Raw genomic sequence first — 27,879 nt, 5'->3', positions numbered from 1 at the left:
TTAAAACTAACATAACTTTTACAAATCTTGTTGAAGTTTCGCCAAATTTTGACAGAAAGTTCGATTATAGTTGAGCAACAAAACAGACCAAAAAAGTTGGGAGTCAAGTGCTTGAAGCGCCACACAGCGGTCGATCCGAGAACTTTTTCTACAAATTTCCATGACTTCGCATCAAAAATCAATAATTTTATAGCTAATGACACACTCCTGCCCACCATAAATCAACTAAGGCTCTTTGTCTTGAATGTAGATTGCAAATAAAACCAAAAGCAAGCGAAAAAAAATTATCTTGTTTGAGTTATAGGTTTGTGAATTTTACCAGTCATTTTGACTGGTCACGGTCCGAGTGTCCATGGCGAAATTTTTCTCGCTTACTAAAAGAGCTAGAAAAATAAAAAATACACAGTTTTGTAGAGATTCAAAATTCATGAAAAGTCGTATTTTTTGCGAATTTTTAGAGCGTAGTGTTTAAAAGATATTCAACAAACAAAGTGTCCAACCAGTCATTTTGACTGGTGCGGTCTTTCTAGTGTTAAAAGTATCATTCTAAATCACCTGTTTAATTCAATGCTATTGATCAAATAGGAATGGTTTTCAATCATGAAAGTACTTACCTTTTATTAGAATAAAGGCAACATAAAGGAATCAAGTTTTGGATAAGGTTCTGAACTATGAGTTTTAGGTTATTCACTTCATATGTTTGCTTACATTTAATTATTATTATTATTTATTTGAGACCTTTTAACCACCCGGGTTATTCGGGTATACGCTTACATTTAATGGGATTTTAATTGTTTTTCAAGCTGTTGAAAACTAGCGCCGAAAATTCCCCTAAAATTTTAATTTTTGCCACCCAATTTTCTGGAGCTGGAGTGAGACAAGGATGTATTCTATCACCGCTACTTTTTCTAATCGTAATGGATGAGATTCTGATTGGATCGATTGACTGTGCACCGAACCGAGGATTGCCGTGGAATCCTTCAACAATGGAGCAACTGAACGACCTTGACCTGGCTGACGATATTGTTTTGCTCGCCCAAACACAACCAGATATGCAGAGCAAACTCGACGACCTCACCGAAAGTTCCAAGGCAGCAGGTCTCAAAGTCAATGTCGGAAAGACCAAGTCGATGGAGATCAACACAGGAGATCCCTCCTGTTTCCTGGTAGCTGGGCAACAAGTTGAGAAAATGGAGTGCTTCCAGTATCTTGGTAGCCAGATTACGCCTGATGGTGGTACCAGAAAAGACATCGAAACACGGATCAGAAAGGCCCGATTTGCGTTTGCGAGTCTCCGAAACATCTGGCGGTCACGCCAGATCTCTCTACGAACAAAAATCCGAATCTTCAACTCAAACGTCAAATCCGTATTGCTGTACGGGTGCGAAACTTGGTGCACATATGCGGTAACGACGCGAAAACTGCAAGTATTTGTAAACCGCTGCCTGCGGAATATCATCCGCGCTTGGTGGCCTGGCAACTGGATCTCGAATGAGGAACTACATCGCCGGTGTCATCAAAAGACGCTAGAAATCGAGATTCGGGAACGTAAGTGGAGATGGATTGGGCACACGCTGCGAAGAGATGAAAACGAGATTTGCAGAGAGGCGCTAGATTGGAATCCAGAAGGTCATCGAAGAAGAGGCAGACCCAGAAATTCGTGGCGGCGAAGTCTAGCCGCTGAAATCCGAACTGTCGACGAGAATCTTGACTGGGACCAGGTGAAGACGCTGGCTCCGGATCGTCAACAGTGGAGGTCTTTTACCACGGCCCTATGCACCGGAGGATCGGCGCGGGATCATTAAGTAAGTAAGTAAGTACCCAATTTTCTGTGTATGTTTGTTTATACTGTTTCCATGTTGTAAAACGCCGTGAAGTAGACAAGCAATTCTAATATGAAAAAATTCATTCCTTAGAGCAGGGGTGAGCAACGCGCGGCCCGCAGGTCGCATGTGGCCCGCGAGACCCTTTTGTGCGGCCCGCGAAGCTTTTTTTCAAATTTAAATGCATTAACTTTTCTCAACGATGCATTGTTAGGAAAATTTATATGACTTGATCAGATATGCACTTATTTTAAGGTTGCCAGATTGCCCGGTTTTATCAGAGTTTGCCCGGATATTTGATATAATATTTGGGAACAGTTCGGCCCTGCCCGGTTGCCCGGATTTTATTGAAAAAATACCCGGATTTTTAAACTATATTTGGCAAATAAAAAAAAATTATAAATTGTTTTGTTAAAATTATTATTATATTAGATTTAGCCATCAAAACAAATTTTGCAAGAATAATCATGAAAGGTTTTTTCGAAGCTTAAAATACGATTTAAAATCCGTTTATGAGTTTTGATGAAAAAAAAAAATATTTCAATTTCTTTTATATTGATTTTTTGTTAAGTAATTTTTGGGTTTTGACAAAATTTTCCCAGTTATTGCTCGAATTTTTAGTCATCTATTTATAAATGAAAAGCCCGGATTTGCCAGGATTTTATAGAAAATTGCCCGAATTGTCCGGCCCGGATACGTGCTGAAAAAAATCTTAACTTTTTTGCATTTGCCCCTCAATCATCAGGTTTTTAACTTTTTTTGGCATTTTAAGCATTTATTATGTTCTGTTCAAAGGTATAAATGTAATATTGTTTATTTGCGTAACGTTATATTGGAGTATATTATATTAAAAATACATTTTTCTTAATAATTTAACTCCTAACACTTTGAAAAGCAAAATCCATTAAAAGAGTCGAAAGAGCAGCCAAATTTCGGAAGCTACTCATGATCAAAGGAATTTCGAAGTGCGTTAATGAAGTCGTTATTTTTTTTTTCAAGCAAAAATAAAGTTATGCTCAGCAGATATTTTTTTATAAAATTTGTTCTATCCAATTCGGCAAAAAGGCTTCAAATACTAACAAAAAAATTAAACTTAAACTTTGTGAATTATTTTTATTTCTGAATATTGACATAAATTGAGAAAATTTAATAAATAAAGCCTGGGTTTTAACAATAAAGTTGTAAGGACGAATGTTTGCTAAAAAGTATCTGCTACTAAACAATTGAGAGAATTTAAAAATGGCAAAGATGTAGTGATGTACTTTTTCAATATCGGGTATTCAAAAAGTCGTTTTGAATTTCTGTTTTTAAACACTTGAATTCTCTTTTCCAGATTTATTTTCTCAAAAAAATCGTTGTTATAAAATTGACGTGAAGCTCTGCAAATTATAAAAATTAACATTAAGTGCGGCCCGCCGACAAGTTTTCAATTTTAAAATAACCCGTTGGTTAAAAAGGTTGCTCACCCCTGCCTTAGAGCAAGTTCACTCGTGTTTGGTAAAAGTGATAGAAATTTCGACACTTGTAGCTCATTTTGAAAATTCTACCATGCGAAAATGTGCTCAAGATCTTTGGCCGTTGTATTTTTTACAACTCTGTGTCTATTTCAGCCGATGATAAAAATCGAACTATTTTTGCATCACAGCATTGGAAAAAAGAACACGTGTTGTAAAAAAACATGAGCAGAGCTTGAAAATGTTTTTGCATGGAGAAGTTTTCGAAATGTGCTACAAATGTTGAAATTTCTACCACTTTTTCCCAACACGAGAGAACTTCCTCTTCGAAAACAAATGAGCTGGAACTGTTCTTGTCAAAAACAAGAACTTTTGGTGTCCAAAACTAGTTCATAGATCGGTTTTAGTTAAAAGATATGATAAAATAAAAAATCAGTTTTTTTTCAATAAAAAGGTAGAGAATAAAGAAAAAAAGTCTGATTGAACCAATCATATTTTAGATGAAAAACGTTAGTCATTAAGGTTTATATGGTTTTTCTGGTAAAACAAGCAAAAAACTGTCGAAATATAGGTATTTTATAGTTGTCCTTCAAATGAAAAAGCATGGAGGAAAAAAATCTGAAAATCTGAAAAATACATAAGAAAGAGTTTTAAATATGAAGAATCTGTAGCATTATTATCTCAAAATTATAAATTTTTGTTCTTGAAACCACTCGCCCAAACAGCTAATTTCTGTTTAAAATTCTGTTTTTGTGAAATTTCTATCTGAAATTTTCAATACTAGGTATGTCTAATTTCATAACACTAGAGCTATTGCCAGAAGGTATCAATTTAGATCAAAATCAATAATTAAGTTCAATTCTATTTCTATTTCTAATTTTGTACATTTTAAGAGGATTTTAACCTTTCCAGTCATTCGTCCTCTGGAAAATTATATTACACATCTCTGCCAACACTACTGAATATTTAGCTGATTTTACGGTAAAGGTGTGTTTTCTTCTTATCTTTAATACGAGTGCCTGTATCCGTGGTCTAATGTTGTATCTACTTAATTTATACATGAATTGGACCAACGAAATAAGATCCTAACCAGTAAAAAAACTGGCAACCCCACTCGTGTTCCATGAACTGTCAAACGGTTTAGAACTGCGTCAAATTGGGTCTAAACCTTATCAGTTTTGGACCAATCCTTATACCGGTTTTTTCAAAAACTTGAGTTTGAAATGGTATTTTAGCCTTTTCGGAGTTTTCTTTTATAAAGACTTTTTTCTTTTATAGAGACTCTTGCTATAACCTAAAGACTTTGAAGAACAAATGAAAACTTCTAGCTTAGCGCCTCTAAAGTCGTGACTATTTTTTCATGAAGTGTAGCGCTTAGTTTTTGTCGATCTCGATGACTGAATTTTGATATCATTTTTTAAAACTAGGGGGGATCTGGCAGGATCACCAAGTGTCAAACCATAACATATTTTTCACCGCAGTGTCATCAAAGGGACATGGACAGACAAAAACTGTACAAAATAAAATACAACTCACCATTAAACTAGTGCTAAATCTTCCCTTCCTACCTTTCAGAAAAAATGTCGTGTTGAAATAGAATAAAATGGCAACAGTGAAAACGAAAATGACGGAAAATAAATAAATAAACGGCAAAAAAATCATAACCAGTGCAGCCCGGCTGGTCGTGACATCTACCGGAAGAGAAAAAAACTAAATCAACTCCAGCTTCGTGAAATGAAATAGGAGGGGGGAAATTAAGTGCGAAATCCTAACCTTCTGTGATCCCAGCTTTGGAGTTCGGAGTTCGTCAAATGTGGGTGACTCAAGGGGGAAAAAGCGAGTGTACTCAACCCAAAGTGAAGAAAGTTTTTCACGAGCGTTTTTTTTACGGGGGGAAAGTGTTATTTTTAATTACGTATTTAAGTATGTGTGTGTGAATTTGCGTCTGTTTTTTCGCCCTCTCCATGTTGAGTTAATTGAAAATAATTACCCGTTAAATGGTTGGCTGTATTAGTAAGAGTGAGAGTGCATTTAAAGGAGTAATGCTGCGGATTTGAGGAGCTCTACGACCATTAGTTGTTATTTCGGTCAGATTCGTCGAAGCGGTTAAAGTGAAGTTTTAATGAAAATCAACAACAATTACTTAGCTTTGGGTCGACTCCAGTTCCCAATTAAAACCTAATTCTTCTCATCATCGAAGAGACTGCCGAAATACATCAAAATGCTAGCTAAACTAGGTGTAAATATAGTTCTTCTTATTATACTAGGAAAAGGTAAGTGCAATTTCCGCTTTAATTAAAACTAAATATCAAGTAAATATGTAAATGATGAAGTTCGTTGTTTACTGATAATTTTTATGTGGAGGTATTTTTAAAAAAAAGATTTATAAAACATAAAAACATCAAATATTACTATCATAATCTGTCAAAACCATCTAAATTGATAGACTACATTCGCTGGTAAAACATTTCTCAAATCCCTGTCTCCAATTTGCTCGATTGTCTGCCAGAAGACCCTAACAAGAAACAATTTTCTCCTTGAAGCACCAGTTATCTCTTAGCTACCTTAAGTCTTCTGATCAAAGATATGTCTCCGGGCTTGAAATATGAGGGTCACGACGAGAGTCCCGAAATGATATCAATTTATTATTCAACAGCACATTGTTCATCTTCCGCCTTCCCGTGATAGATTAATAGTTGTGCCTTTTTTGGGGGGCGAAGAGCTTCTTCTTTGAGAGATTTTCTGGCGCAGAAAGATGAAAAAACACTCAAAATTTCCCTGGCTGCAGAACCAACAACGGGAATGGATTGTGCATCGTTGGTATTTCCGGTGAATTTTGTGCTTCCGAAAATTTCCACCAACCGATCCAACCGAAGGGAAAGGCCGCTGATGATGTCATTGTTCATTTTCTGGTATTTTCACACTAACGCGCCGCGCGCGACGCCAACGAAAGAGGAAAAAAAGCTCCACAATGCTCTTTACCTCTTGGTACAACCCATTGCCCTTCAACAATTTTCCGGAGCAGGACGATCCGAAGGAATGACGGGATGATCGTTCCCGTCAGAAGTCCTGGAGAAGAAGCTGCAACGTTTTTGCCGAGGTAGAAAAAAACATCCCGGAGAATATTTATTGTCTTGGCCAAAGTTGGGGCTCTGTGATGAGGATGGGGGAAAGCGCCGCATGAGAAGGATGTTGGCTTCCGTTGTTTTTCGCGCGCCACCAAGTCTGAATAGGATATTTCCTACCACCAGATCCAGGCAAAAACCACGTCCCATTTTCGGTTGCCTTCAGTAAGCTAGCAGCCAGAGTCGAGGAACACTTCCGGGCCGGAATTTCACAGCAAGAGCAACGAAAGAAACGACAGCTAGAAACAGCGACCAAGTTTTCAAAGAGGAGTAAATTTTGAGCGACTTTGAGGACTGAAATTTCGTCTTCCCTTCTCATGTCTCTTTTTTTTAAACTTTTAAAGTAAATGAAATTTAATGACATTATTGACATTTTAACATTCTTGACGATAATAGCATTTTTAACGATTTTGCAATATTTGCCAATTTCCATATATTGAACATTTTTGACAATTTTTTTAAATTTTATAAATTTTAAGAATTCGGAAAATATGGATAATTTTGAGAATTTTCACAATATTGAACATTGCTTATGGATATTTTTTTGAGAATTTCGTATTGATTTAACAATCATAAACATAAACTTAATTAAACATGTTTTGTGTCAATTTTTTTATTTGAAACGATTCATACGTTTAGGGCCAAACACGTTTTTAGTTCGGTTTTTGTTTTGTGGATCTTGTTCGCAGAATTGGTCTCTCCAAATAGCTGGCCGCTAGGGGTACTGTCAATGATTTCTCGTGTTCTGTTTCTGTCAACGGAATTTCAGAGTCTTCTTCTTTCTTCTTCCCCTTCTGATCACTTGAAGCTTTTTTTCACGTTTCCCATTTTCAATCAAAGTTTCCTCTCCATCCGACAGTCTCTGTTACATGTAAATGTGCATTGCACAGATTACTATGGCCAGGCCAACCATGTGGTAAATACCGGAAGAGATACTGGAACAAGGAAAAGAATAAAGCGTGGAGTTCAGTGCCAAACGCTTCAAATAGGTTTTTATGAAAATAATGCTCTGTAAAAGTATAATAAATCTGTAAAAGTTGGGATCACACCAATGATGTTTTTATCGGGAGGATACATTTATCACTGATTCAGATCCGTGCGTTTTAGTTTGCAGGAGCAGGGCTGATACTTTTTTTAGTACTGGGAACTTTGGCACCTTCTGAACATCTCACATCTTTCCGGTCTATAAAATATTCATGAAATTTTTCTATATGCCACAGCACACTTCACAATAATGTTCATCTTCGTAGTTATGTATAATTATCTGGATTTGATGTTCTTTCAATACATTTTTACTCTAATTTCTTACTTCTGAGAAAACTGTTTCAACGGAGCGGAAATTTTGACGTCCTACAAGGCAACGCCTACTTGAACTCCTCATATCACTTGCCATTCAGTTTTCCCGAAAAAACATAAAATCATCCAAATCTTTAGGCTTCCAAGCTTCTCGTACAAAATGCTTCCGCATTGTGTCCTTACGGCCATATTTGTTCCAAATAGGCAAAAATGCTCGAAAACGAGGAGCGTAACCAAATAAGCATGAAATGTTTTTTAAAAGCTTTAAAGACGATCTAAAGTCTTTTGATGAGTTTTAATGAAAAACATTTTTTTTTGTCGAGTAATTTCTGGATTTTGACAAAATTTGCCCGGATATTGCCCGGATTTTTGGTCGTCAATTTTGAAATCAAATGCCCAGATTCCGCCAGATTTTTATATTAAGTTGCCCAGATTTGTCCGGCCCGGATACATGCTGAAAAAATTCTGGCAACCTTATAATAAGAACATTGAGAATATTTTTCTCAAATTTTACAAATTTTAATTGTTTTGACAGTTGGGGAAGGTCGACAAACTGTGCCAATTTTGAAGATTGTTAAAAAAAATCTTATTTTAGAAAAAAAAAAAAATGAAAAAAAGATCATTTATATTTTCATCTCGTTATCCAGTTTTATAAGAATTTGTAAATGTTGCTTTGGATCTGAGTATTCCGAGATTTTGTAAGCGAGATTTTTTAGGCTTTCTATGATAATTGACAAGTTTCAGATATCTAAAATTTTAAAATACTTACAGCAAGTTCACTGTCGTTGGGAAAAAGTGGTAGAAATGTTGACACTTGTGGCACATATTGAAAACTTTACCATGCAAATATTTTTTTAAGATCCTCAATTCAGTTCGGCCTTCCATTGTTTTTACAACACGTGTTGTATTTTCACATGCTGTGATACAAAAATAGCTCTATTTCTAACACATACGACTGAAATAGAAACAGTGCGGTAAAAAAACAACGCCCGAAGATCTTGAAAACATTTTTGCATGGTAAAATTTTCAAAATGTGCTACGCGTGTCGAAATTTCTACCACTTTTTCCCAACACGAGAGAACTTGCTCTTACGAGAATTTAAAAAATTTAGACGAATATGATTCATGTGGAGAGTTTTATGAGAATTTACAAATGTTGCTTTGGATTTGTTTTATATTTTGGAATTTTCATGTTGAGGAATTTTGAGGATTCAGAGTATTTCTGAATTTTTATATATTTACTGAATATTGCGAGAATATGTTGGCGAGATTTTTTAGGCTTTCTATGAATATTGCCAATTATCAGAAATTTTAAATTCTAAACAAATTACAAGCATTAAAAATTTAAACGAATATGATTCATGTCGAGAATTTTAAGAATTTTGAGCGTTCTTATTTTTGGACAATACAAATAAAAGAATTTTTGATGAATTTAACAATTTAGAAAACTTTTTGAGCATTGATAATTTAAGAAATTTTGATTTAAAACTTTTTAAAATTTTTTGGTGAATAAACAACATACAAGTACAATTTTTTAAAATTATTTGACATATTTGAGTAAACAACGAGTCAAAGAAATTGACACATTTTCTAGTTTTAAGAATTTTGACAATTAAACAATTTTCAGAGAATGCAAATTATAGGAAATCTTGAAAAGTTTTAAGTATTTTACTATAATTTTTTTTAGTATCATTTAATTCTAAGCATTTATTAAATAATATATGCTGAGAATAAAAAAAAAAAAAGAATTTTAAAACTAATGCAGACAGAGTTGTAAGATATTTGATAATTGGGGTCGATTTGTGAATCAAAATAATGTTCTGTTTTGAGAATATTTTAAAAAAAGATTTTTTTACAATTTAAAAAAAAATTTATATTGGAAATTGTAAAATTGTCAAACTTAATTTTTGAAATTCAGTGAGTTTATTGAAACAAAAATTATTGAGCATTTGAAAAAAAAAATTGAGAGTTAAAAAATTTTCAGAAATTTTTATTAAAGAATTATAACAATTTAAAGAAGCTTAAATATTTTGAGATTACTTAGGGTGGAGCTACAAAAAAATTTAGTCCATTACATGAAATTTGAAAACTGTTTTTTGGGAAATGGTGAGATTTGTGAAAATTCTGAAAGTATTAAAAAGTATGAAGAAAAAATTTATCAAACTGGGTGATTTTGGTAATATCAATTTTTTTTCAAAATTTGAAAATTTGGATAATTTTATAATTTTATTGATGTCAAGATTGTTCCGAATTTTATCAATTTTCCTTATTTTTGACAATTTTTACCATAAGGACAATTTTTGACATCTTCAAGAATCTTAAATTTTGTTAAAATAGTCAGTTTCATAAAATTCAGAAATTTAGGAAAAAATGATAATTTTAACAGGTTTTAACTTTCGAAAATTCCAAAATTTTAGGTTAGAAGTTAGAAGATTAAAAATTGTGTAAGTTTTGGATTTCGAGGAATTTCGAGAAGAGACTTCTAGAGTTTTTACTCAATTCAAAAGCATTTTGGAAAAATATACTACTTTGAGAAGTTTAAAGAGTTTAACGAATTTGAGTTTTGAGTCTTGAGTATTTATTTTGATTATTTCAAGAACATTGAGAATTTTTTGAAATTTTGGAAATTACGAAAGTTTGAAAATTATGATAAGGTTGAAATATTTTTTTTGAAAATTTTGAAATATTTCGATTTTTTTTAGAAAATTTGGTTATGGTTTGAAGAATGTAAGAAACCTTAAAAATTGTTAAAATTTCAAAACTATCTAAAATCTTTAAAGTTTTGAATCTTTTTGAAAATTTTCAAATTTTGAGAATAGTTTATAATTTTAAATGCGTTGACGATTTTGAGATTTTTCATAGTTGGAATTCGAAGAATTTATTCCATACAGCAAATTCCATGAATCTTAAAAATTTGAAAATGGAAGACAGATGAGAATTTAAGATAATTTAGGAAAATTTGGAAATCTTCGAATGTGTTAAGTATTTTAATAGTTTAGAAATTCTAAAATATTCAAAGGTTTTGTGATTTTTAAAATTCTTAAGAAGTATTGAAAGTTCATAAAGTTTTAATAAACTCTGAACTTTCGATATACTTAAGACCTTTGACTATCGTCCTGTTTAAATATGTATTGGTCATTCGCTTTACTTAAAAAACTGACAATTTTTGGGGTGTCGGAAAATCTTTGAATGTTATAAATTTTCAAAACATGGAGGAGCGGGGTATTTTAATTATTCTGACGTTTTCTACCAACAATTTTATAAATTTTCAAAATTTAATAACAAATTTTAATTTTTTTTTCAAATTTTAGAAAATTTAACATTTTTGACAATTTAGAAAAAATATTATATTCCAAGAGTACGAATGATTTTAAGAATTAAATTTGAAGACTTAGATTTATTTTGAGAATTATGATGAATTTCATAATTTAGGAACATTTTGAGTTACGGGGGTTTGGAATAAAATGCTCAATTTCAAGGGTTTTTATAATATAAGGAATTTCGATTTTTTTATGTTTTACGAAATAGATTTAAATAGATTCTTAGGAATATGTGTGAATTTTTTTTTTAATTTCTGAGAGTTCTAAAACTTTGGAGAGATTTGTCATGAAAATTTTAAATTTCGATTAATTTCGCAGTTTCGAAAGTATTGTATTGAGAAATCTGAGGGTTTTGAGAATTTGGAGATTTCAAAACAACTTAGGAATATCTCGATTGTTGACAAGTTTTGTTGAGTTTAACAATTTTATCAACATTGTTAGTTTCGTCAATTTTGTCATTTCCCACTTTTCCGATAATTCGTCCTCTGCAAAAGTGAGAGCAAACTTGGCTCCATGGCAATGATGATGATAGTGCTGCCGTCTTTCGCCTTTCCTTTAGCCCTACCTCGTCCAAGAAAAGACCAAAGTAAAGCGCAAAAATTTTACGATCAAACGCGCCATTTGATTATTATCTGCTAGTGGTAGCTCGAGCTTGAATTGCTCTCCTTTGCACTTGGCGGATGGCGATTTTGCTGCTCCGGTGGAGGATTTGGTGGATTCCCTATTTTTTGCTTGATAATTTTAAAATCGTTGCAGGATGAAACCGGAATAAAAATATCTTTCGTGAAACCGTTGTTGGAAGCGAAAACAATTTGTGGGTGGTATTTTTTATAACTCCAGGGGGACGCTGAGTAAACAGTTTTATGAAGTTGTAATGGCGATTTAATTTGTTAACAACAAATAAAGCTAGGAAGATTCCAGAGAGATTGGTTGAAATTTTTAAAAATGAAAACTTGCTAACTAGACGAACAAACCTTTGATTTAGAATTAAGAATCGGAATTTAGATTCAGAATAAAAAATCATATTTCTGATTCAAAAAAACAGAATTCAGATTCAGAACTATAGTGTTTTTGGAAAACTATCCTTCGGTTTTATCCCTAAATTTATGCAATTCATGTAGCAAAAATTTAAATTCTCTACCGCGAGACAGTTTTCTTATGGCTCTGTTAGGAACTTAGGAATCTTTTGAAGAATTTAATACATAGAATTTAAATAATTTATTTTAAAACAATTCCACGTTCGATTAAAATTTCCGGAAATAAATCAAAAACCTCCCTTTACTAGTGAGCCAAAAGTTGCCAAAAAGCCCTGCTGGAAAGCAAGCTTCTCTGGACCGGTCAGCTTCGCCAAAATTAATTTCCCGTGCCGTGGACCGCAATTCAATTGCGCGAAAGCAAAAACACCCCAGCTTGTTCTCTAATAGACCACAAAATGAAAACAGTGTGGCGTGTAGTAGCTCTGCGAGCTCTGATGCTGCTTCTGTTTTCACGGTGGCGTAAAATTCAAAATCGAGCGCTATACCTACTTTGGAATCGGGAATCATCTCCTGCTACTTTCCGGTTCCGGCTGTTGGCGGAAGGTTGAAGTTTAACGAAACAGGTTGAGGAAGAACTTTCGATTCAACCGATTCGACAAAACCAACACACATGTGATGTGGCAAGGCGGGCGATACAAATCGAGCATTATGCGAGCTAGTGAGCGAATACCGCGTAAAAGTTGTAGTTAGCTAGCAGGATACTAACTAAACGTTTTTTGGGGAAATACGGAACTTTTCGGTTTCGGGCTTTTTCGTGGGTATCATGAATGAAACAAGGCCGACACACTAATTAAAGGACTCCTGTTGAACTTTCAATTTTCGGAACTGTTTCAAGCTGGGGCGGATGAAAGGTGCGATAATGGCAAAAGTTTGGTACCGATAATAGGCTTTTTTGTAAAGACGATAATGTCCTTGATCATTAGCAGATGCTTGTCATTGATTTCACACCTAAACGGCAAATACTATCGACTTTTGCAATGAACATCATTAAACGGGTTGTTTTTGAGGTGATATTTTTTTCAGTGTGTTATAAACTTAACCACTTCTTTTTTTTTTCAAAATAGAAGAATTTAATGGAATGTTGATGTTTTATTTTTAAACTGTTTTCTCAAAATCTTGTTTTGATTCCTTAAACGAAGATCGAGGAAAAAGTGTTTGAAAAGTGTTCATAGCTCATCCCTACGAGTCATCGAAAATCTACTGAATCATGTAGTGATAAGGAAGTGAAACACAAAACGTCATCAATTTTGCAATGGCGTTCTTGTTTCTTTAATGTTTCATGCTGCGCAAAAAAGGCAAACAGCTCACAAGAATAAAGCGAACTTTTATTTTATTTTCGAGAAACCCAATGCCAAAAAACTACCAAACTCTTTCTGAGTGGAGGGAATAGTTTTGGAAACCGAAGTCCATCCAACTGACTGCAGGACAATCATGAGGGTTATTAGGACTAGTCGATGATAATTTTCCTTTTAGAAGGCAGGCATAAGGATCTAGTGGCAAAACAATCTAAAACATTTAAATTTGTGGAATTTGTGTAAACAACCCATGTTGGTAAAACAAATTACCGAACCGGTGTATTCCTGTTTACAGTGTTACAGTCTTCAAAACTGTTGAAACTTAAAGATGCTCGCAAAACTCTACATAAATCCGTTTTCAACTTTTGCATCAGCACAAGTTTAGTCTAAATTCAATGGCAACTTCCTAATGGAATCTCAGTCCATTTGATTTTTTTAAGAGACCTACTGACCTAGCAAACATAAAATCGTATCAGAAATGATAACTTAAATCGTTTACAATGGTGTTGAGATTCGTAATTCCAACTGCGTAGTGAAACGATTACCCAGTTATTGTTTTGGACAAGCTAACGCATCAGCTCGGCCTTTTGTCGAAAAAAGGTCGAAGATATGGCTTCGAAGAAGTACCCACCGATGGCAGCTTTTTTGTTTCCACCTCTAAAAGGGACTCCACAAGCATAGCCGTCACCAAATATCAAGCGTCGCCGTGGTAATGATGGACTATCGCTAGTCTCTTCAACAATGACTGGGACTAAGTCTATCGATCTTAGTGATCTCTCAGTCCCGTTTGTTGTTCCTCCAACTCCGGCACCTAAGTTCTGGCTGTATCTAGCTGGACTTCAACCGCAAATAACCGATCAAGATGTCAACAAAATAATCTCTCTTTGCTTGGATATAACCTTACCAGTGGAAGTGAAACGATTGCTCCCGAAAGGAGTAGATGGCTCCACTAGAAGATTTGTTTCTTTTAAAATCGGATTGGATCCTTCGCTCAAAGATGCCGCGCTGAACACAACGACCTGGCCCTCGAGGATGCAGTTCCGTGAATTTGTGGATCAACCAAAAAACTTCAACCGTCGGTTTCAGACTCCTGCCCCATAAGTACAACTCTTCCAGTCAACTGTCGAAGCTACCGCACCGATAGCTTTTGGAACGGGTCGGTCAACAACCGTACCGGTGTCCTTGAGGTAGACCCTCTTAGAGGTTTGAAGGTTGATGGGAATCACATGGTTCTCATTCCAACTGACAACGACGACGAGACACTAGCTCTCTGCTGTTTATCTCTTGACCGTTTTTCTGCTGTGGGAGGATCAGCCAACGCTTCTGGGGTTTCTCCACTGGGACGCAACGAACTTGGCACTTGGGAGGCCTCAAAGCCCCTCAACTCAGTCGCGCTGTTTCCAGCCAGCGTCTTCAGCCGTCCCAGCCCTGAGTTCGAATGCGGCGATGAGGTCCTCCAGCCTACTCATCCAGGCAAGTATTCATTTTCCCCGGAAAATTCTCGTTGTGTGATGAATTTTTACCTAACCGCAGATCCTACGTACGAAGTCTACCAACACATCTCATCTACAAGTGCCTCAATTGCTTCTCGGGTTTCGACACCAGGACGCATCGTTCTGAGCCCTCGGAAGACCCCTGAGCCCTTCGTTCTGAGTCCTCGGGAGACCCCTGAGCCCTTCGTCTCAGTCGCGCTGCTGCCGCCTTCCGACAGATGCATCCAGCTAAACACTCCTGACCTCGGAAATCCGGCGTTTCGTACTGGGCCTCCAGCACTGGGACGCAACGAATTAGGAACCACGGAGACCCCGGAGCCCTTCGACTCAGTCGCGCTGTTTCCAGCCAGCGTCTACAGTCGTCCCGGCCCTGAGTTCTTCTGTGGCAAAGTTGTTCTCCAGCTTGCGCTATCAGGCAAGTATGATATCGTTGACTGTTCTTCTCCGCGTGATGAAATCTGCCTTTCCAGCGATCTTCGTTCCGGTACTGTATCTGAATCGGACTACTCTATCAGCATTTTCTACCAGAACACAGGTGGTGTCAATACCTGCCTGATCGATTATCTGCTTGCTACTTCGTGCTCCTGCTACGATATCATTGCCTTTACCGAAACATGGCTTGATGACCGTAACCTCTCCAGTCAGATTGTTGGCCCAGATTACACAGTGTTTCGTTGCGACCGTAGCCCCCTCAACAGCAAGAAATCTACTGGTGGTGGAGTGTTACTTGCCGTTCGATCTAAACTCCCGGCTTTGCTTATCGAAGACGTTTCCTGTGACGATCTGGAGCTTCTTTGGACCCGCATTGATCTCGGTAATCTGAAACTCTTCCTATGCGTAGTGATCGTTCTGGCGACCTGGTTTTAGCAGAGTCCTTTTCGCGTTGCCTGTCTAAAGTCAGCTCCTTTTGTTCTCCCGAGGATGACACACTCGTCATTGGCGACTTCAACATGCCCGGCCTAAAATGGTGATCCTCTCAAGGTAGCTTTCTGTTTCCTGATCCTGTGCACTCTTCGTTCTCGGCATCTTCTAGCGTATACTTAGACGCCCTGAGTACAGCGACTTTACGTTAGATAAATAATATCAAGGACGTATGCTCGACCTCTGTTTCGTTAACGAAGGTTTCTGGATTCCGACGATTGACTTAGCTCCCGCTCACCTTGTCAAAGCTGTTCCACATCACCCAGCCTTAGTGGTCTCTTTCGCTGCCGCAAGGATATATGCTCCAGTGAAGAAAACGGCTTCCTTCTATCAAGATTTCAAGAACGTGGATTTTGAAACTATATCTCTCGTTCTTGAGTCCATCGAATGGGAAGTTGAGCTCGATCCTTCTGATCCAAACGCAGCCGCTGAGACTTTTTCCAACATGCTGAACTACATTATTGATCGCCATGTTCCGAAACGTAGGGTAGCTAAAAATCTACGGGCTCCCTGGATCACTAAATCACTGCGGCGACTGAAGACGGCCAAGAAACGTGCACTCAGAAACTACAACAAGCACAAATCCCCTTACACTAAGGGAGAATACCGCAAACTAAACTCGGCTTATAAAAAAGTCAGTAAGCGTAGCTACTTGAATTATTTAAATTCGGTTACAAAGGAATTTCAAGACCAGTCCGAAATCTTTTTGGAAGCATGTAAAAAATCAACGGAAAGAACCAGGGCTTCTGTCCCACATGTTCCTTGACAGCGACACAGCGAAAACTGATCCAGAAATTTGTGAACTTTTTGCCGAGAAATTTTCAAATATTTTCACAACTGGTCGAATTTCCTTGGAGCAACTGGCCAGAGCTGTCAGAAATATATCACCCCTAGGGTCGGTCATCTTCGAATGGTATTCTGGTCGACGAGGCGGCCATCCTAAAAGCGACAGCAAAGCTAAAAAATTCATCTTCTACGGGCCCGGACGGTATACCAGCTACTTTTTTGAAGCGTTTTATGCCATCTTTGCTGACACCTATCAGGCATATCTTTCAATGTTTCCTGTCCACAAAAAGGGAGATAAGAGAGACGTGATCAACTATCGCGGAATCTCTGCTCTATGCGCGATCGCCAAATTGTTTGAACTGGTTGTTTTGGATCCAATTTTCTCATTTTGCAAGCATCACTTCTCCAACGATCAGATCGGGTTCATGCCTAAACGATCCACGACTACAAACCTACTGAGTTTTACATCGTTCGTGCAGGACAGCTTTTCCAAGAAAACTCAAACAGACGCCATTTACACAGATCTCTCTGCTGCGTTCGATAAGGTGAAGGTGAGGCTTATGTGGTTCCCTACTGGATTGGTTCCGGAGTTACTTAATGGGACGAAAGTTATCCGTTCGTACTGGTGAATCCTTTTCTAGGCAGTTCGTTGCCTCTTCAGGAGTGCCTCAAGGAAGTCATTCGGGACCGATCATTTTCGTGATCTATTTTAATAATGTACTCTCGCTCCTCGGTGGCACAAAGCTCGCTTATGCCGATGACTTGAAACTTTTTCACACCATAAACGGCCAAGACGACATCAACTTCCTCCAACAGCAATTCACCGCTTTCGCTCACTGGTGCGATATCAATTGCTTGTCCTTGAACCGCAGTAAATGCTCGGTAATATCGTTTACCCGTAAGCAGCATCCTTTTCATGCAGAGTACATCCTCGGAGACCAAACCTTCATCCGGGTGGACCATATTAACGATCTGGGCGTTATTCTTGACCGACGGCTGGAGTTCTAGATTCATACGAACTATGTTGTCGACAAAGCTTCTCGAAGCCTTGAATTCTTGTTTCGTATGGCCAAAGATTTCAAAGACGTATACTGCCTGACAAGTCTTTATTGTTGCATAGTTCGTTCTATTCTCGAGTACGCTTCAGCTGTTTGGTGCCCTTTCTACCAGAACGGAGCTGAAAGAATCGAGGCTATCCAACGGCGTTTTTTGCGGTACGCTCTACGACACTTAAACTGGCAGGATTCGTTTCGTTTACCAAGCTATAAAAACCGCTGCCGTCTGATAGGCTTAGATACGCTTCAAGTACGCCGAAATGCTACACATGCCCTAGTTGCAGCGGACCTTCTCACATCTAGAATCGACTGCCCCGAACTTCCCTCTCAGCGTACGACCCCGAGGATTACGAAACCAGAACCTGCAGCTCTACGTTCCGATTCACCTGAACAACTACGGGGCTAACAGCGCTTTCATCGGCATTCTAAAAACTTTTAATCGGTTTTCCGAACATTTCGACTTCGACGTCTCAAGGAACGTATTGTGTAGTTTTATGTTGATATTAATTTTAATTTGTAAGTAATCATTAGGGTCAACATGTGATCCGTTGATGTTTTTAAACTATAAACAATAGATCGTATAAAATGTCATCTGAAGTCAGTTTAAATCGGATATGATAGAAAGTCCGCCATGTTTGTAAATTTGGAAATGAGAAAACTAACTTCATGTTCTATCTGCAACGAGCAGTGCATCCAGATGGCCAAAAACCACATAGAAATTGAATAATTTTGACCAATGAGAGAACTGGAAAACATTGTCGCTGGCAGAGATGCCAACGTGCCTGATTTTTCAGGATTTGCCTGATTTTTGAAGGTCCCGCCTGATAACCTGATAAGCCTCGTTTTTCGCTGATTTTTGGAAATAAGTCTGATTTTGCCTGATTTTTTGGTTTTCACAGAAGTGTACAGATCCGTTCAAAACTCAATAGAAATTCAGTGCTTAATCGTCTTCATTCCAACCATGAACTCTATAATTTCAACTTCTGTTGAATTCAAATTTTCCATCGATGATTTATAACTGGTTTTAGAAGATTTTAGTGTCCTAAACTCTATTTTTTTGTCAAATTTTGTCTTACTGATAAGACAGTTTTATGATAAATCATTAATTGATATCTTTTTATTTCTTTTACTTCTTTGTTGAAGACTGCAGAGCGCTTTAACTTACACTTTAAAAATATCTAAAATTCATTTTGGTTTGAAATGTCATTTGAATACTGTTTTAACCGAAAGTTGATTATTGCTTAATAATTTTAATTTTAAATCATGTTTTGTTCTACAGTCTTTGCCAAAAAGTGCACAAATTTCTTATAAGTTATTTCGAAAACCAAAACTGATAGCAAAAAATTGCATACTTCGATTGCGCCTCCAAATGAGTCAAAACCTATTTTCAAATGTTTGGCACCTCGGGAAAATTGATTTTTTTTTTGCCTTATGTTATCGCTGACAGTGGGCATGTAGCTAATTTCAAAGAGTTATGAACGGTATCAGTACCACAAAATTTTACAACCGTGTCTCAAAAAAGGCACTTAGCTAGATCATTTTATTTTTTTTTTTTATATTTATTGTAGACATTTTACCACGGTTGTGGCTTTCGTGTCTTAGATCATTTCATGTTTATTGAGGTTGTTTGGGAAATATTTCAAGACTCTTTCTTAACTGTTCAGACTCTTCGCAACTTCCTTAAAACTATTTTAAGACTCTCTCAAGATTCCTCCAAACCATTTCTTAGAGTTTTTAAGGACTTTTTGATACTCTTTGAGAGAATTTGTAGAATCTTTTAACAGTTAAAAGACTGTTTTGAAACTGTTTCAGGTTATTTCAAGACTCTCTTAAAACTATGTTAAGACTCTTTCGAGACTATTTTGAAAATATTTCAAGACTCTGTTGAGACTCTTTTAAAACTGTTCAGTAACTTTCTAAGGTCTCTTCGAGACTCTCTGAGAGAATTTTGAGACACTTTTGACAATTTTGGAGCTGTTTTGAAACTATTTCAGACTCTTTTGAGACTCTCGTAAAACTGTGTTAAGACTTTTTTTCAGGCTCTTTGAAAGCTGACTTTTAACGGACTTGTTGAGACCCTATGAGAGACTTTTGGAACTCTTTAGACTCATTCGAAGCTGTTTTGAAACTGTTTCAAACTCTGTTTCGCGAAAGTCTTGAGCCTAATTCAAAACTGTTCTCAGACTTTTGAGAGTATTTGAGTAAATTTTGAGACTATTTCGACACTGTTAAGGTTGTTTTGAAACTGTTTCAGACTGTTTTGATACTCTCTCAAAACATAACTCTTTCGAAACGATTTTAATACGTTCGTCGCCAAGAGCATTTTGGTGGTTTTACTTGCCGGGGCCGAAAAATCTAAACAGTTCACACTCTTTCGATGCTCTCTAAACTATTTTAAGACTCTCTTTAGATTCCTCCCGTTCTTGGCCTTGGGTAGGAAGGACTTCTCGATACTTTTTGAGAGAATTTTGAGACTCTTTTGACATTTAACAGGCTGTATTGAAGTTATTTAAGGTTTTTTCAATACTCTTTAAAAACTATGTCAAAACTCTTTCGACACTATTCGTAAACTGTTCCAAGACTCTTTTGAGACTGTTTTGAAATTGTTGAGAATTTTTCTAATGACCTTTTGAGAGACATGTTTTGAGACTCTCTCAAAACTGTGTTAAGACTTCTTTCAGGCTCTTTAAAACTGTTGCTAGACTTCTTGCGGACTTTATGAGATCCTATGTGACACTTTTGAGACTGTTTTGACATTTTCGAGGCTGTTTTTAAACTGTTTCAGACAAGGTTTCGAGAAACTCTTGAACCTCTTTAAAAAATGTTCTGAGACTATTTAAGGACTTTTTCTGACTCTCAGAGCTTATTTTAGACTCTTTTGAAACTATTGCGAAACTGTTTCAGACTCTTTTTAGATAAATTTAAAACTATATCTAGATCGGTAAAAAAAATGATTTGAAGATTTTTTCAATGAATATTTTTTAAATGTTTTTAGGAACTTCTGAGACTCTCTGAGAGAACTTTGAGACTTTTTTGACACTTTTTTGGTTGTTAGGAAACCGTTTCAGATTCTTCAGAGACTCTCCTAGAACTATTGAAAGAATCTTTTAACATTGTTAACAACACTTTCTGAGCCTTTTTAAGGATTTCATGAGACTTTCAGAAAGATTTTTTAGACTCTTCTGACACTCTTCAAGCTTTTAAGAATCTTTTTCAGACTCTTTCGCCATTCTTTTTTAACTGTTTTGATGTCTTAAAATGGCACCTTTTACAACTGTTCTAAATTTTCATAGGACTTTGTTGATAATCTTGGAAAGATTTTTAGACTCTTGTGATACTTTTGAACTTAGAACATAGAACTACTTTAAGACATTGGGGACTCTTTTAAAATTGTTCTGAAACTCTTTCAGGAGGAGATTCAATGAGAGAATTTTGAGACTTTCATATGGAGCCTGAAAAAATGGTTTTTAGATTCTTAAGAAACTTTCTGTAAAAAAAATTTAAGACTCTTTTAAACCTTTTGAGTATTACCAAGGTATCCGTAAAATATTTTTCTCTTAAGAGTGCTCACTTAGCGATGTTCAGAAGAGTCACAAAAAAAAATCATCGAATTCTGAGATGGCCATTTTTTTAAAATCGACTTTGAGTTTTTAGTTAAATTGTTTTCAGTACAGGATTTTCACTTATTCTTACCATAAATTATAAAAAATAAAGCTCTCATTTTTTCGAAATCAGTACAATAAATTCAACGAAGCAGTTTTTGAAGTAAAGGTTGGAATTCTACACTGAAAAAGTTACATGATTTAAAAAGCCTTATTATTACCTGGCTCAGAAAAAAAATCATACATTCTAAGATTCGAACAATTCACTCATTTACGACTGTTTTTGTTCGCTTGTCAAAACAACCTTCTTGGATATAAACAAATTTCTTTTCTACACAATGAAGCAATATTGGTTGGCTTCAAAACGTATAAAAAAAAAATTCCAAACGAAATCAATCCATATTAATTGTTTTGTAAAAGTTGTCAACATTTAAACTTTTTGGTTGGTAAGTTTTTGATTTCTATGCAAAAAAATTGTATTGGGGCTCACTGCTTGAATAAAGTGACGTTTTTAATGATTATACCCATATTTCGTATTTCGTACCCAAAAACACTCTAATATAAAATTGGGTTCTATTGGTTGATAAGCTCTTAATCTATGCAACAAAATTTTATGGAACCCCACCTCTTCACACTGCAAAGCGGAAAGGTTTGAAACAATCATAGACACATATATCTTACCCGAATGCCTTTCCACGCCAAATTTGATTCCATTTGCTTGATGAATTCTCAATTTATGCCAACATAATTGAATTGGGGCCACTCACGGGAAGAAGGGCGGTGTATCAAATATTTATTTAATCAGTGCTCGTTCCCTAATACTTTCTCGTGTCAATTTTGGTTCTATTATAAAGATGAGTTCTCGGGTTGTGAAATAAAACTGTATGAAAGTATCCCTAATTCCTTCGTATATCCCCAGTGAATTGATGAAGCGGTCTCATATAATGATATTCCTACGCCTACGAAAAATTTTGTTCTATTTGCTTGAATAGTTTTCGAAACATTGATCATACCCAAATACACTTCCATGTCAAATTTGGTTAAATTTGCTCGATTTGTTCTCCTTCAATAAAAAAAATTGTATGAATGGGAGTTTTTCAGATTGGAAGGAGGGAGAGATCTAAAATAACCATAAAAATATTACGCGTGCCCAAATACTCTCTCATGTCAAATTTCGATATATTTGCTCGATTAGTTCTTAAGTTATGCACAAAATTTTAATTGAGCCCCACTCCTCTTTTCCTATCTCCCCTATGGAAGGAGAGTGGGGTGCCCAATATTCATTGAAACATTTCTCGTACTCTTATACCCTTCCAAGCCAAATAAGGTTCCATTTGCTTTATTAGTGTTTGAGTTATGTTAAAATTGGTAAGGAAGCCCTCTCCCTCCTTCCTATCACCCCATTGAAAGAAGAGAAGGGTCTCAAATAATCATAAAATTATTCATCGTACTCGAATACCCTCCCATACCAAATTTGGTACTATTTGCTTTATCGGATCTTAAGTTATGCAAACATATGTCTTTTGTTTGTAAGATCCCCTCTCCCCTTAATGTGAGGGGAAGGGTCTCAAACCATAATAAGAACCTTCTCCCGCCTTCAGTATTCTCACCTGCCAAGTTCCACTCAAATTGGATCGGTAGTTTCCAAGCCTATAATGAATAGGCTGACAGACATAAATTCATATGTTAAGGTCGCAATGGGTGTATGGCAAAAATTTCATGATCGAATTTCAAGAACAATTCAACATGTACATTTTGCAGATTGACCCAAAAAACTTACTTGTGCAAATTTTTAGCTCAATCGGACTTGATTTGGGGGTGCCTCTTAGTGCTCAAATTTTCGGTTTTTAGTCCCTCAAAAATCACCAAAGGAGGGACCAAGGGAAGTTGGGAAAATCGGAATATTAATTTTATGTCAAATGACTTCAAAATGCATGAAAAAATGTTTTGCCTAAAATTATAAAGAATCTTTTAAACAATTCTGGCACGTTATCCAGTTTAAATTTGAAATTTATGATATCATGTCTTGTGGCTAAGTAGATTGATTACATAATTTATTTTTCGAAATTCCTTCAATTAAGCACATTCAAGGTTAAACAATCTTTGAATAGGTATAATATAGGTTCTCCATTGATGCTCTTTACCAACCATCATCTCATCATCAGACTTCGATCGATAACCTCTCAAGATTCCCGGGGAACAATAAATAATCGTGGTAAACTGCAACAAACACGCTCTAATGTCCCACTTTGGTTGGCCAGAGGAGACATTCTATCGAGTCGCGCGTTCTGCTGGCGCCAAGTGGTCCAGTTTCCTCCCGCCATCATCTCTTTATCACTATCTTTGTGCTTTGGCTAAATCGTGTGCTTGTTCTCCTCACAGCAAGGGGGTTCTCGAATGAATCTCGAGAACGTTTCATGCTTCGTCAGCAATTTTTTTCGTTGCTCCCATCATAAGAAGCAGCGATTGTGTTCGCCAAAGTGAATATAGAATTCCTTCCCTTTTTTTTGCTATCGAATTCGTGTGCGCCATACAATAACAGACAAACGCGCGGAGAAGGGGGCCTCCCGGATAAAATGTAGCTGTTTTCGTGTTGCCAACCGATATCCGGATGTGCTGTTCCAGAATCGCTCGCTCTCTGGAGCCACCGAAATGCAGTGCAGCAATGGTCTACTGCCTGTCTAATCGAAATGTCGGAGGGAGAAAAATAACAGCTAGCTTCCGAACAAAAATTGAGAACGACTTGACGTCCGAAGCGAAACGCTGGCTGGCAATATTTAGCTACAAACCTCTATGTGTGGGAAAAAATATTTCGGCGTCAAAAAGTCTGGCGCCATGATTATTTTATTGCTTTCGCTCGGAACCAACTATTCGCGGGAGCTAGACAGATGAACGCGCAATCCCATGAGCCAGAAATCGATTCTGGGCGAGATGATTCCTCTTTTCGTGTCTGAAAGTGTTACGAAATTATGAAATGATAAACGGGTTCTTTCAGGACTTTGTCTTCTAAGCATCAAAATAAAAAAAAATTGAATGGAAAAAATACATGGCAAAGTTTTATTTATCTCAACACCAAAACTGTTTACCAATTATAGCAAAATTTTGACAAATTGTTTTTTTCATATTTGAAAATAGTTAAATGGCAAACTAGTTGTTCATTGATTTTAATAGTTAAAAATAATTATTAAAATTTTTTTTTTTAATTTTAAGAAAACAACGCCATTTATCTAAATGATAAAAACGATAAAATATACAGAAATAACAAAAAATAACTAAAAAAAATAAAAACAAAACATACCTAAACTAACAGAAAATTACAAAATATTACAAAAAAAATTACAAAAAAATACTAAAAATTACAACCAATTGCTAAAAACAATTACAAAAATTAGAAAAAATTTACAAAAAATTCCAATTAATATCAAAAAATTACAAATATTATAAAAATTTACAAAAAATTACAAAAAATTACAAATAAAATTTCAAAAAATTACAAAACATTACAAAAAAATACAAAAAAAAATACAGAAAATTACAAAAAATTACAAAAATTAAAAAAAATACAAAAAAAAAACTAAAAAAAAAAACAAAAAAATTGCAAAATTAAACAGAAAATTGCAAAAAACCCAAAAAAATTACAAAAGATTACAGAAAATTTCAAAAAAAAAAAAAATTACACAAAATTTCCAAAAATTCAAAAAAAATTACAAAAAAATACGAAAAAATGCTAACAAAACTACACAAAATTTCAAAAAGTTCAAAAATTTACAAAAATTTAAAAAAATTACAAAAAATTTCAAAATTTTTAAAAAAATTACAAAAAATTACAAAAGCTTACATAAATATGAAAAAAAAAAACAAAAAATAACAAAAATCTACAAAAGTTACATGAAATTACAAAAAAAAAACACAGAAAGTAACAAAAAATACAATGAATTACAAAAAAACACAAAAAATACAAATAAAATTTCATAAAATTACAAAACATTACAAAAATATACAAAATATCACAAAAAATACAAAAACTTACAAAAATACGTTAAAAAAAAACATTACAAAAATTACAAATAATTAGAAGAAAATACAAAAAAAATACAGATTATTACAAATAAAACAAAAAACTACAAAAAGAAATGTTTAAAAAAAATTACAAAAAATTACACAAAATGACAAAGAATTACGTAAATTACAAAAAAAATACAAATAATTAAATTTTTTTTATTAAATTGGAAAAATTAACAAAAATTAAAAAAATTTACAAAAAATAACAAAAATTATAAAGCTAGCAAAAAATTGCAACAAATCACAAAAAATTATAAAACATTACAAAAAATTACAAAAGATTACAAAAAACTTTCCAATAATCACAAGTAATTACAAATAATTACAAAAAAATACATAAAATTACTGAAAATTACTTAAAACTACTAAAAATTACTAAAAATTACAATAAATATAACAAGAAATTAAAAAAAATACTAAAAGTTACAAAAAACCAAAAAATAAAAAAATGTTCTAAAATTTTAAAAAATTACAAACAATTACAAAAAATTACAAAAAATAACAAAAAATTACAAAAAATTACAAAAAATTACAAAAAATTACAAAAAATTACAAAAAATTACACAAAATTACAAAAAATTACAAAAAGTTACAAAAAATTACAAAAAATTACAAAAAATTACAAAAAAAATACAAAAAAATAAAAAAAAAATTACAAAAAATTACAAAAAATTACAAAAATTTACAAAAAATTACAAAAAATTACAAAAAATTATAAAAAATCACTAAAAAATACAAAAAATTACAAAATACTACAAAAAATTTCAAAAAATTACAAACAAATTATTAAAAAAAATAGAATTCACAAAAAAATAAAAAATAGACAAAAAAAAATAACAAACAAATAGAAAAATATTCAAAAATTCACAAAAAAAATCAAAAACAAAGGTACAAAAAATTACAAAAAATTACAAAAAATTACAAAAAATTACAGAAAATTACAAAAATTACAAAAAAAATATAAAAAATAACAAAAAATTACAAAAAATTACAAAAAAATACAAAAAAAATCATTTAAAAAAAATTGAAATCACAAAAAAATACACCAAAAAATAACAAACAAATAGAAAAATATTCAAAAATTCACAAAAATAATCATAAACAAATCTACAAAAAATACAAAAAATCAAAAAAAAAAATACAAAAAATCAAAAAAAAATTATAAAAAAAATTATGAAAAAAAATACCAATAATTACAAAAAATTACAAAAAAAATTATAAAAAAAAATACAAAAAATTACATTAAAAATTATAAAAAAATTACAAAAAAATACAAAAAATAAAAAAAAAATACAAAAAATCAAAACAAAATTATAAAAAAAATTACGAAAAAAAATACCAATAATTACAAAAAATTACAAAAAAAATTATAAAAAAAAAATACAAAAAATTACATTAAAAATTATAAAAAAATTACAAAAAAATACAAAAATTTTCAAAACATTCCATGAAATTACAAAAAAAAACACAAAAAATTTAAAAAATAGAAAAAAAACAAAAAAACTTGAAAATTACATTAAAAAGAATTGAAAAAAATCAAAAAAATCACGAAATCCAATAGATACAAAAAATTACCTGTAAAAAATCAAGTTATACCAAAAAATTTTAAAAATACAAATTTTCAAAAACTACTTAAAAGATTGGGAAAGATTAAAAATAAAGGCGGACTCGATTTTGCGTCAAGTCTAATTTTTTTTCGAAACGGATAAATCAATCCGACTGATAATCAAGTCTTGAAAATTAACCCACGATGGTTTTTTTTACTTTTTCTGGACGTTGAAAAAGGTGTAAAATGTTGTTTCCCCCTTTAACTTTACTTACATTCGAAGATATGTGAATTGTATGGTCTACCTCTAGAGGAAAAAAACTACCCATATATTTATATGATTTTATTTTTTGATTTCCAACGAAAACTGAAAGCGAAGATCTTCTGGGTAAAATTAAAAAATGTTTTTTTTGTTTTAAATTATTTTTTTCAATTACAGAGGAGTTCTTTAAGAACTTTGTTTTCTTGGCATCAAATTAAAAAAATGAAAAAAATTCCATAGCAAAATTTCATTTATCTACTCACGAAAATTACTTACCAAAATACAGCCAAAATTCCTTCATTTAATTTTTTTTCATATTTTTGAATAGTAAAATAACAAATTATTTGTTTTTATAATGAAAAGTTATTCAAAACGAAGTAAAAAAGAAATTGAAACAATGGCGAAAGTTTCGATAATTATTGAATAAATAAATTTAAAAAAAAAACTATGAACCATGAAAAAAATAAATTAAAAGACTTCGTTTACTTACAGCAAGTTATAGGAAACTGCAGAAAGAAATATTTTATAATTAATAACAAAAAAAAATACAAATTTAAAAAAAAATACAGAAATTAACTGAAATTTACAAACAAAAAATACTGAAAAATTAAAAGTAAACAAAGCTTTACCAAACTAATAGAACAACACAAAAAGTTTCTCAAAAATTACATCATATTACAAATTACAAAAATAATAAATACAAAATGAAATTACAAAAATTTCAAAAAAATGGTTACAAAAAAACCAAAAATTAAAAAAAATTACAAAAGAATTTCAAGAAACTACTAAAAAATTTGTGTAAT

The 27,879-nt window shown here is 33.7% G+C and overlaps 1 protein-coding gene across 2 annotated transcripts in view; it reads left to right on the top strand.

Moving 5' to 3' along the window:
* LOC129745129 (carbonic anhydrase-related protein 10) overlaps window positions 1–27,879 on the top strand; it is a 119,559-nt gene that overhangs the window by 24,511 nt on the left and 67,169 nt on the right. For both annotated transcript variants that reach the window (XM_055738025.1, XM_055738033.1), the window contains exon 2: window positions 4,853–5,550. In XM_055738025.1, coding sequence (XP_055594000.1) covers window positions 5,499–5,550 — 52 coding nt within the window. In that variant the 5' untranslated portion in view covers window positions 4,853–5,498. The remainder of the gene's footprint in view (window positions 1–4,852; window positions 5,551–27,879) is intronic.

The sequence above is a fragment of the Uranotaenia lowii genome, chromosome 1, assembly GCF_029784155.1.
Source record: "Uranotaenia lowii strain MFRU-FL chromosome 1, ASM2978415v1, whole genome shotgun sequence".
Taxonomy (NCBI): Eukaryota; Metazoa; Arthropoda; class Insecta; order Diptera; family Culicidae; genus Uranotaenia; species Uranotaenia lowii.
The sequence above is the reverse complement of the archived record's forward strand: the minus strand, read 5'-3'. Positions and strand labels throughout refer to the sequence as shown.